The 12933-nt window shown below is 50.8% G+C and overlaps 1 protein-coding gene across 1 annotated transcript in view; it reads right to left on the bottom strand.

The window, feature by feature from the left end:
- Positions 1-8564: 8564 nt before the first annotated feature.
- LOC124046859 (octapeptide-repeat protein T2-like) overlaps positions 8565-12933 on the bottom strand; it is a gene marked incomplete at its 5' end in the record, with an annotated part of 10939 nt that continues 6570 nt past the window's right edge. Inside the window, one exon of the mRNA XM_046367648.1 lies at positions 8565-8621. Coding sequence (XP_046223604.1) covers positions 8565-8621 — 57 coding nt within the window. The remainder of the gene's footprint in view (positions 8622-12933) is intronic.

Raw genomic sequence — 12933 nt, 5'->3', positions numbered from 1 at the left:
TATGACACTGACCCCTCCTCTCACTGGTATGACACTCCCCTCCTCTCACTGGTATGACACTCCCCCTCCTCTCACTGGTATGACACTCCCCTCCTCTCACTGGTATGACACTACTGACTCCTCTCACTGGTATGACACTACTGACTCCTCTCACTGGTATGACACTCCCCCTCCTCTCACTGGTATGACACTCTCCCCTCCTCTCACTGGTATGACACACTGACTCCTCTCACTGGTATGACACTCCCCTCCTCTCACTGGTATGACACTGACTCCTCTCACTGGTATGACACTCCCCCTCCTCTCACTGGTATGACACTCCCCCTCCTCTCACTGGTATGACACTCCCCTCCTCTCACTGGTATGACACTCCCCCTCCTCTCACTGGTATGACACTGACGACTCCTCTCACTGGTATGACACTCCCCTCCTCTCACTGGTATGACACTCCCCCTCCTCTCACTGGTATGACACTCCCCCTCCTCTCACTGGTATGACACTCCCCCCTCCTCTCACTGGTATGACACTCCCCCTCCTCTCACTGGTATGACACTCCCCCTCCTCTCACTGGTATGACACTCCCCCTCCTCTCACTGGTATGACACTCCCCCTCCTCTCACTGGTATGACACTCCCCCTCCTCTCACTGGTATGACACTCCCCTCCTCTCACTGGTATGACACTCCCCCTCCTCTCACTGGTATGACACTCCCCCTCCTCTCACTGGTATGACACTACCCCTCCTCTCACTGGTATGACACTCCCCTCCTCTCACTGGTATGACACTCCCCCTCCTCTCACTGGTATGACACTCCCCCTCCTCTCACTGGTATGACACTCCCCCTCCTCTCACTGGTATGACACTCCCCTCCTCTCACTGGTATGACACTCCCCTCCTCTCACTGGTATGACACTCTCCCCTCCTCTCACTGGTATGACACTCCCCCTCCTCTCACTGGTATGACACTCCCCCTCCTCTCACTGGTATGACACTCCCCCTCCTCTCACTGGTATGACACTCCCCTCCTCTCACTGGTATGACACTCCCCCTCCTCTCACTGGTATGACACTCCCCCTCCTCTCACTGGTATGACACTCTCCCCTCCTCTCACTGGTATGACACTCTCCCCTCCTCTCACTGGTATGACACTACTGACTCCTCTCACTGGTATGACACTCCCCCTCCTCTCACTGGTATGACACTCCCCCTCCTCTCACTGGTATGACACTCCCCTCCTCTCACTGGTATGACACTCCCCTCCTCTCACTGGTATGACACTCCCCTCCTCTCACTGGTATGACACTCCCCTCCTCTCACTGGTATGACACTCCCCCTCCTCTCACTGGTATGACACTCCCCCTCCTCTCACTGGTATGACACTCCCCCTCCTCTCACTGGTATGACACTCTCCTGGTATGACCCTCTCTCCTCTCACTGGTATGACACTCCCCTCCTCTCACTGGTATGACACTCCCCCTCCTCTCACTGGTATGACACTCCCCCTCCTCTCACTGGTATGACTCCCCCTCCTCTCACTGGTATGACCTCCCCTCCTCTCACTGGTATGACACTCCCCCCTCCTCTCACTGGTATGACACTCCTCTCACTGGTATGACCTCTCACTGGTATGACACTCCCCTCCTCTCACTGGTATGACACTCCCCCTCCTCTCACTGGTATGACACTCCCCCTCCTCTCACTGGTATGACACTGGTTTAACTCCCCTCCTCTCACTGGTATGACACTGGTATGACTCCCCCTCCTCTCACTGGTATGACACTCCCCCTCCTCTCACTGGTATGACACTCCCCTCCTCTCACTGGTATGACACTCTCCCCTCCTCTCACTGGTATGACACTACTGACTCCTCTCACTGGTATGACACTCCCCCTCCTCTCACTGGTATGACACTACTGACTCCTCTCACTGGTATGACACTCCCCCTCCTCTCACTGGTATGACACTGACTGACTCCTCTCACTGGTATGACACTCCCCCTCCTCTCACTGGTATGACACTACTGACTCCTCTCACTGGTATGACACTCCCCCTCCTCTCACTGGTATGACACTGACTGACTCCTCTCACTGGTATGACACTCCCCCTCCTCTCACTGGTATGACACTGACGACTCCTCTCACTGGTATGACACTCCCCCCTCCTCTCACTGGTATGACACACGACTCCTCTCACCCTCCTCTCACTGGTATGACACTCCCCCTCCTCTCACTGGTATGACACTCCCCCTCCTCTCACTGGTATGACACTCCTCTCACTGGTATGACACTGACCTCCTCTCACTGGTATGACACTCCTCCTCTCACTGGTATGACACTCCCCTCCTCTCACTGGTATGACACTCACTGGTATGACACTCCTCCTCTCACTGGTATGACACTCCCCTCCTCTCACTGGTATGACACTCCTGACTCCTCTCACTGGTATGACACTCCCCCTCCTCTCACTGGTATGACACTCCCCCTCCTCTCTGACACTCCCCTCCTCTCACTGGTATGACACTCCCCCTCCTCTCACTGGTATGACACTCCCCCTCCTCTCACTGACACTCCCCCCTCCTCTCACTGGTATGACACTCCCCCTCCTCTCACTGGTATGACACTCCCCCTCCTCTCACTGGTATGACACTGACCCCTCCTCTCACTGGTATGACACTACTGACTCCTCTCACTGGTATGACACTCCCCTCCTCTCACTGGTATGACACTCCCCTCCTCTCACTGGTATGACACTCCCCCTCCTCTCACTGGTATGACACTGACCCCTCCTCTCACTGGTATGACACTACTGACTCCTCTCACTGGTATGACACTCCCCCTCCTCTCACTGGTATGACACTCCCCCTCTCACTGGTATGACACGACTCCTCTCACTGGTATGACACTCCCCTCCTACTGGTATGACACTCCTCCCCTCCTCTCACTGGTATGACACTGACCCCCTCCTCTCACTGGTATGACACTCCCCTCCTCTCACTGGTATGACACTGGTATGACCCCTCCTCTCACTGGTATGACACTCCCCCTCCTCTCACTGGTATGACACTCCCCCTCCTCTCACTGGTATGACACTCCCCCTCCTCTCACTGGTATGACACTCTCCTCTCCTCCTCTCACTGGTATGACACTCCCCCTCCTCTCACTGGTATGACACTCCCCCTCCTCTCACTGGTATGACACTCCCCCCCTCCTCTCACTGGTATGACACTCCCCCTCCTCTCACTGGTATGACACTCCCCCCTCCTCTCACTGGTATGACTCCCCCTCCTCTCACTGGTATGACACTCCCCCTCCTCTCACTGGTATGACACTCCCCCTCCTCTCACTGGTATGACACTCCCCCTCCTCTCACTGGTATGACACTCCCCCTCCTCTCACTGGTATGACACTCTCCCCTCCTCTCACTGGTATGACACTCCCCCTCCTCTCACTGGTATGACACTGACGACTCCTCTCATTGGTATGACACTCCGACTCCTCTCATTGGTATGACACTCCCCCTCCTCTCACTGGTATGACACTCTCCCCTCCTCCTCTCATTGGTATGACACTGACGACTCCTCTCATTGGTATGACACTGACGACTCCTCTCACTGGTATGACACTCGACCCTCCTCTCACTGGTATGACACCCCCCTCCTCTCACTGGTATGACACTGACGACTCCTCTCATTGGTATGACACTGACGACTCCTCTCATTGGTATGACACTGACGACTCCTCTCACTGGTATGACACTGACGACTCCTCTCACTGGTATGACACTCCCCCCTCCTCTCACTGGTATGACACTCCCCCTCCTCTCACTGGTATGACACTCCCCTCCTCTCACTGGTATGACACTCCCCCTCCTCTCACTGGTATGACACTCCCCCTCCTCTCACTGGTATGACACTCCCCCTCCTCTCACTGGTATGACACTCTCCCTCCTCTCACTGGTATGACACTCCCCCTCCTCTCACTGGTATGACACTCTCCCCTCCTCTCACTGGTATGACACTGACCCGACTCCTCTCACTGGTATGACACTCCCCCTCCTCTCACTGGTATGACACTCCCCCTCCTCTCACTGGTATGACACTCCCCCTCCTCTCACTGGTATGACACTCTCACGATGACACCTCCTCTCACTGGTATGACACTCCCCTCCTCTCACTGGTATGACACTCCCCTCCTCTCACTGGTATGACACTCCCCCCTCCTCTCACTGGTATGACACTCCCCCATCCTCTCACTGGTATGACACTCTCACTGGTATGACCTCCTCTCACTGGTATGACACTCCCCCTCCTCTCACTGGTATGACACTGACGACTCCTCTCACTGGTATGACACTCCCCCTCCTCTCATTGGTATGACACTACCGACTCCTCTCACTGGTATGACACTCCCCCCTCCTCTCACTGGTATGACACTCTCCCCTCCTCTCACTGGTATGACACTGACGACTCCTCTCATTGGTATGACACTGACGACTCCTCTCACTGGTATGACACTCCCCCTCCTCTCACTGGTATGACACTCCCCCTCCTCTCACTGGTATGACACTCCCCCTCCTCTCACTGGTATGACACACCCCCTCCTCTCACTGGTATGACACTCCCCCCTCCTCTCACTGGTATGACACTCCCCCTCCTCTCACTGGTATGACACTCCCCCTCCTCTCACTGGTATGACACTCCCCCTCCTCTCACTGGTATGACACTCTCCCCTCCTCTCACTGGTATGACACTCTCCCCTCCTCTCACTGGTATGACACTCCCCTCCTCTCACTGGTATGACACACTCCTCTCATTGGTATGACACTGACGACTCCTCTCACTGGTATGACACTCCCCCTCCTCTCATTGGTATGACACTGACGACTCCTCTCATTGGTATGACACTGACGACTCCTCTCATTGGTATGACACTGACGACTCCTCTCATTGGTATGACACTGACGACTCCTCTCACTGGTATGACACCCCCTCCTCTCACTGGTATGACACTGACGACTCCTCTCATTGGTATGACACTGACGACTCCTCTCATTGGTATGACACTGACGACTCCTCTCATTGGTATGACACTGACGACTCCTCTCACTGGTATGACACTCTCCCCTCCTCTCACTGGTATGACACACCCCCTCCTCTCACTGGTATGACACTGACTCCTCTCATTGGTATGACACTCCCCCCTCCTCTCACTGGTATGACACACCCCCTCCTCTCACTGGTATGACACTCCCCCCTCCTCTCACTGGTATGACACTGGTATGACACTCCCCTCCTCTCACTGGTATGACACTCCCCCTCCTCTCACTGGTATGACACTCCCCCTCCTCTCACTGGTATGACACTCCCCCTCCTCTCATTGGTATGACACTGACGACTCCTCTCATTGGTATGACACTGACGACTCCTCTCATTGGTATGACACTCTCCCCTCCTCTCACTGGTATGACACTTTCCCCTCCTCTCATTGGTATGACACTCATTGGTATGACACTCCCCCTCCTCTCACTGGTATGACCCCCTCCTCTCACTGGATGACACTCCCCCCTCCTCTCACTGGTATGACACTGGTATGACACTCCCCCCTCCTCTCACTGGTATGACACTGACGACTCCTCTCATTGGTATGACACTGACGACTCCTCTCACTGGTATGACACTGACGACTCCTCTCATTGGTATGACACTGACGACTCCTCTCACTGGTATGACACTGACGACTCCTCTCACTGGTATGACACTCCCCCTCCTCTCACTGGTATGACACTCCCCTCCTCTCACTGGTATGACACTCCCCCTCCTCTCACTGGTATGACACTCCCCCTCCTCTCACTGGTATGACACTCCCCCTCCTCTCACTGGTATGACACTCCCCCTCCTCTCACTGGTATGACACTCTCCCCTCCTCTCATTGGTATGACACTCCGACTCCTCTCACTGGTATGACACTCCCCTCCTCTCACTGGTATGACACTGACGACTCCTCTCATTGGTATGACACCCCCTCCTCTCACTGGTATGACACTCCCCCTCCTCTCACTGGTATGACACTCCCCCCTCCTCTCACTGGTATGACACTCCCCCTCCTCTCACTGGTATGACACTCCCCCTCCTCTCACTGGTATGACACTCCCCCTCCTCTCACTGGTATGACACTCCCCCTCCTCTCACTGGTATGACACTCCCCCTCCTCTCACTGGTATGACACTCCCCCTCCTCTCACTGGTATGACACTCCCCCTCCTCTCACTGGTATGACACTCCCCCTCCTCTCACTGGTATGACACTCTCCCCTCCTCTCACTGGTATGACACTGACGACTCCTCTCACTGGTATGACACTCCCCTCCTCTCACTGGTATGACACTACCGACTCCTCTCACTGGTATGACACTCCCCCTCCTCTCACTGGTATGACACTCTCCCCTCCTCTCACTGGTATGACACTGACGACTCCTCTCATTGGTATGACACTGACGACTCCTCTCACTGGTATGACACTCCCCCCTCCTCTCACTGGTATGACACTCCCCCCTCCTCTCACTGGTATGACACTCCCCCCTCCTCTCACTGGTATGACACCCCCTCCTCTCACTGGTATGACACTCCCCCTCCTCTCACTGGTATGACACTCCCCCTCCTCTCACTGGTATGACACTCCCCCTCCTCTCACTGGTATGACACTCCCCCTCCTCTCACTGGTATGACACTCCCCCTCCTCTCACTGGTATGACACTCTCCCCTCCTCTCACTGGTATGACACTCCCCCCTCCTCTCACTGGTATGACACTGACGACTCCTCTCATTGGTATGACACTACCGACTCCTCTCACTGGTATGACACTCCCCCTCCTCTCATTGGTATGACACTGACGACTCCTCTCATTGGTATGACACTGACGACTCCTCTCATTGGTATGACACTGACGACTCCTCTCATTGGTATGACACTGACGACTCCTCTCACTGGTATGACACACCCCCTCCTCTCACTGGTATGACACTGACGACTCCTCTCATTGGTATGACACTGACGACTCCTCTCATTGGTATGACACTGACGACTCCTCTCATTGGTATGACACTGACGACTCCTCTCATTGGTATGACACTCCCCCCTCCTCTCACTGGTATGACACACCCCCTCCTCTCACTGGTATGACACTGACGACTCCTCTCATTGGTATGACACTCCCCCTCCTCTCACTGGTATGACACACCCCCTCCTCTCACTGGTATGACACTCCCCCTCCTCTCATTGGTATGACACTCCCCTCCTCTCACTGGTATGACACTCCCCCTCCTCTCACTGGTATGACACTCCCCCTCCTCTCACTGGTATGACACTCCCCCTCCTCTCACTGGTATGACACTCCCCCTCCTCTCATTGGTATGACACTGACGACTCCTCTCATTGGTATGACACTCTCCCCTCCTCTCATTGGTATGACACTTTCCCCTCCTCTCATTGGTATGACACTACCGACTCCTCTCATTGGTATGACACCCCCCTCCTCTCACTGGTATGACACTCCCCCTCCTCTCACTGGTATGACACTCCCCCCTCCTCTCACTGGTATGACACTCTCCCCTCCTCTCACTGGTATGACACTCCCCCCTCCTCTCACTGGTATGACACTGACGACTCCTCTCATTGGTATGACACTGACGACTCCTCTCACTGGTATGACACTGACGACTCCTCTCACTGGTATGACACTGACGACTCCTCTCATTGGTATGACACTGACGACTCCTCTCATTGGTATGACACTGACGACTCCTCTCATTGGTATGACACTGACGACTCCTCTCATTGGTATGACACTGACGACTCCTCTCATTGGTATGACACTCCCCCTCCTCTCACTGGTATGACACTCCCCCTCCTCTCACTGGTATGACACTGACGACTCCTCTCACTGGTATGACACTCCCCCCTCCTCTCATTGGTATGACACTCCCCCCTCCTCTCACTGGTATGACACTCCCCCTCCTCTCATTGGTATGACACTGACGACTCCTCTCACTGGTATGACACTGACGACTCCTCTCACTGGTATGACACTGACGACTCCTCTCATTGGTATGACACTCCCCCCTCCTCTCACTGGTATGACACTGACGACTCCTCTCACTGGTATGACACTGACGACTCCTCTCACTGGTATGACACGACTCCTCTCACTGGTATGACACTGACGACTCCTCTCATTGGTATGACACTCCCCCTCCTCTCACTGGTATGACACCCCCTCCTCTCACTGGTATAACACTACCGACTCCTCTCACTGGTATGACACACACACCCCCCTCCTCTCACTGGTATAACACTCCCCCTCCTCTCACTGGTATGACACTCCCCTCCTCTCACTGGTATAACAATCCCCCCTTCTCTCACTGGCATGACACTCCCCCCTCCTCTCACTGGTATGACACTCCCCCTCCTCTCACTGGCATGACACTCCCCCTCCTCTCACTGGTATGACACTCCCCCTCCTCTCACTGGCATGAAACTCCCCCTCTTCTCACTGGTATGACAGCCTTGCTCTAACACTGGCTGCAGACTCTGGGGCTGCAGGCTGGAGCTGCCTTGTTATCTACAGCCTGGGAGGAGGTCAAGAGAGACAGAAAAGACAGAAGAGGACTACCTACAGTTGAAGTGGGAAGTTTACATACACCTTAACCAAGTACATTTAAACTCCGGTTTTCACATTTCCTGACATTTAATCCGAGTAAAATTTCCCTGTTTTAGGTCGGTTAGGATCACCACTTTATTTTAAGAATGTGAAATGTCAGTATAATAGTAGAAATAATTATTTATTTCAGCTTTTATTTCTTTTATCACATTCCCAGTGGGTCAGAAGTTTTCATACTCTCATTTGGTAGCATTGCCTTTTGAATTGTTACACTTGGGTCAAACGTTTCAGGTAGCCTTCCACAAGCTTCCCACAATAAGTTGGGTGAATTTTGGCCCATTCCTCCTGACAGAGCTGGTATAACTGAGTCAGGTTTGTAGGCCTCCTTGCTCGCACACGCTTTTTCAGTTCTGCCCACAAATTTTCTATAGGATTGAGGTCAGGGCTTTGTGATGGCGACTCCAATACCTTGACTTTGTTGTCCTTAAGCCATTTTCCCACAACTTTGGAAGTATGCTTTGGGTCATTGTCCATTTGGAAGACCCATTTGCGACCAAGCTTTAACTTTCTGAATGATGTGTTGAGGTGCTGCTTCAATATATCCACATAATTTTCCTAGCTAATGATGCCATCTATTTTGTGAAGTGCACCAGTCCCTCCTGCAGCAAAGAACCTCCACAACATGATGCTCCACCCCTGTGCTTCACAGTTGGGATGGTGTTCTTCGGCTTGCAAACCTCCCCCTTTATCCTCCGAACCTAACGATGGTCATTATGGCCAAACAGTTTTGTTTCATCAGACCTAAGGACATTTTTCCAAAAAGTACGATCTTTGTCCCCATGTGTAGTTGCAAACCTTAATCTGGCTTTTTTTATGGTGGTTTTGGAGCAGTGGCTTCTTCCTTGCTGATCAGCCTTTTAGTTTATGTCGATATAGGACTCGTTTTACTGTGGATATAGATACTTTTGTACCTGTTTCCTCCAGTATCTCCACAAGGTCCTTTGCTGTTGTTCTGGGATTGATTTGCACTTTTCACACCAAAGTACATTCATCTCTAGGAGACAGAAAGCGTCTCCTTCCTGAGCGGTATGACGGCTGAGCGGCCCCCATGGTGTTTATACTTGCGTACTATTGTTTGTACAGATGAACTTGGTAACTTCAGGCGTTTGGAAATTGCTCCCAAGGATGAATCAGTCTTGTTTTGGGCTGATTTCTTTTGATTTTCCCATGACGTCAAGAAAAGAGACACTGAGTTTGAAGGTCGGCCTTAAAATACATCCACAGGTACACCTCCAATTGACTCAAACTATGTCAATTAGCCTATCAGAAGCTTCTAAAGCCATGACATCATTTTATGGAATTTTCCAAGCTGTTTAAAGGCACAATCAACTTAGTGTATGTAAACTTTTGACCCACTGGAATTGTGATACATTGAATTATTAGTGAAATAATCTGTCTGTAAACAATTGTTGGAAAAATGACTTACTAACAACGCAATGCTTATATCCCAGGACAAAATTTCTAGCAAGTGCAAGCTAACTTGCTAAATTGCCATACATGTTTAATGCTTTTCGACCTGTCCCCAAATTAATGTCATTGGTTCAGAGTTTGTTTTGATATTTTAACCTGCATGTCTTGATCGTGTTTGGTGTGGGGGGACAAAATACATTTATGCAGGATGGCGCAGCCGGTTTGGGTTCCGTGTAAGTTCATGTAAACTTCCGACTTCAACTGTTCCTACCGTGCTAACGTTAGCACCCATAATTACCATGATTATAATTGTTAGTTATCATCATTAGGGTGATAAATATACATTTTGTCATTATCCTGTCGCCATCTTGACTGTCATGGCCATCCCCATTGTCGTCATCATCATGATTATTATTTTATTTATTTATTGATCATTTTACATATTGCTCATAAGAACCGTGATAAATCACCCACATTCACATCTAAATATAAAACGGTATGACATTCCCCTAGCAGCATGGGGGGGGTCAATTTTCATTTCCATGCTTAATCAAGACATTGTTATGCACACCCACTAAACCAGGTGGACCAGGCAGTGATTATCATTCATTTAGTCTTTCAATCGCTCCCACACACAGTCACCTTGTCAGTGACCACGATGGAGGATAGAAATAAATTATTATTAAAATCTGAGTGAAGTATTATTATTACAAAAATTTGAGTGAAGTACTGCAGCAGAGAGAGTAAGGTGCTGAACGGTGCAGTTAGTGGCAGGCAGGATTTGTGATGCAGATCCGTGTCAACTCAGAGAAGCGGGAAGAGAAACATCAAAATAACTCACTTCCCTCTCCTTCCTTCTCCCTCTGTCTCTTCCTTCCTCTCCTTCCTTCTCCCTCTGTCTCTTCCTTCCTCTCCTTCCTTCTCCCTCTGTCTCTTCTTTCCTCTACTTCCTTCTCCCTCTGTCTCTTCCTTCCTCTACTTCCTTCTCCCTCTGTCTCTTCCTTCCTCTACTTCCTTCTCCATCTGTCTCTTCTTTCCTCTACTTCCTTCTCCTCTGTCTCTTCCTTCCTCTGTCTACTTCCTCTACTTCTCCCTCTGTCTCTTCCTTCCTCTCCTTCCTTCTCCCTCTGTCTCTTCCTTCCTCTACTTCCTTCTCCCTCTGTCTCTTCCTTCCTCTACTTCCTTCTCCCTCTGTCTCTTCCTTCCTCTTCTTCCTTCTCCCTCTGTCTCTTCTTTCCTCTCCTTCCTTCTCCCTCTGTCTCTTCCTTCCTCTCCTTCCTTCTCCCTCTGTCTCTTCTTTCCTCTACTTCCTTCTCCCTCTGTCTCTTCCTTCCTCTCCTTCCTCTCCATTGCTTTTCTATCTCTCTAGCTATCTGTCTCACCTTACTCTACCCCAGAGCCCCTCTTCTCTCTCCCTAAAACACACACACACACTGATATGAGCATACACACATACACATGTGTAGAAACACACATACATACATACATACATACATACATACATACATACATACATACATACATACATACATACATACATACATACATACATACATACATACATACATACATACATACATACATACATACATACATACATACATACATACATACATACATACATACATACATACATACATACATACATACATACATACATACATACATACATACATACATACATACATACATACATACATACATCATACATACATACACACACATACATACATACATACACATACATACATACATACATACATACATACATACTCTGTCCCTTTGTACATACATACATACATACATACATACATACATACATACATACATACATACATACATACATACATACATACATACATACATACATACATACATACATACATACATACATACATACATACATACATACATACATACATCTCTCTCTGTCCCTCTGTCTCTCTCTCTCTCTCTCTCTCTCTCTCTCTCTCTCTCTCTCTCTCTCTCTCTCTCTCTCTCTCTGTCACTCTCTCTGTCCCTCTGTCTCTCTGTCCCTCTCTCTGTCCCTCTCTCTGTCCCTCTCTCTGTCCCTCTGTCTCTCTGTCTCTCTGTCTCTCTGGTCTCTCTCTCTCTCTGTCTCTCTCTCTCTCTGTCTCTCTCTCTCTCTCTCTCTCTCTCTCTCTCTCTCTCTCTCTCTCTCTCTCTCTCTCTCTCTCTCTGTCCCTCTCTCTGTCCCTCTCTCTGTCCCTCTGTATCTCTGTCCCTCTCTCTGTCCCTCTCTCTGTCCCTCTGTCTCTCTGTCTCTCGGTCTCTCTCTCTCTCTGTCTCTCTGTCCCTCTGTCTGTCCCTGTCTCTGTCTCTGTCTCTCTCTCTGTCTCTCTCTCTCTCTCTCTCTCTCTCTCTCTCTCTCTCTCTCTCTCTCTCTCTCTCTCTCTCTCTCTCTCTCTCTCTCTCTCTCTCTCTCTCTCTCTCTGTCCCTCTCTCTGTCCCTCTGTCTGTCCCTCTGTCTCTGTCTGTCCCTCTGTCTCTGTCTCTGTCTCTGTCTCTGTCTCTCTCTCTCTCTCTCTCTCTCTCTCTCTCTCTCTCTCTCTCTCTCTCTCTCTCTCTCTCTCTCTCTCTCTCTCTCTCTCTCTCTCTCTCTCTCTCTGTCCCTCTCTCTGTCCCTCTCTCTGTCCCTCTGTCTCTCTGTCCCTCTCTCTGTCCCTCTCTCTGTCCCTCTGTCTCTCGGTCTCTCTCTCTCTCTGTCTCTCTGTCCCTCTGTCTCTCTGTCTCTCTCTCTCTCTCTGTCCCTATCTCTGTCCCTCTGTCTCTCGGTCTTTCTCTCTCTG

The sequence above is a fragment of the Oncorhynchus gorbuscha genome, linkage group LG10 (genome assembly GCF_021184085.1).
Source record: "Oncorhynchus gorbuscha isolate QuinsamMale2020 ecotype Even-year linkage group LG10, OgorEven_v1.0, whole genome shotgun sequence".
Taxonomy (NCBI): Eukaryota; Metazoa; Chordata; class Actinopteri; order Salmoniformes; family Salmonidae; genus Oncorhynchus; species Oncorhynchus gorbuscha.
This window is presented reverse-complemented; position numbering and strand designations above follow the sequence as displayed.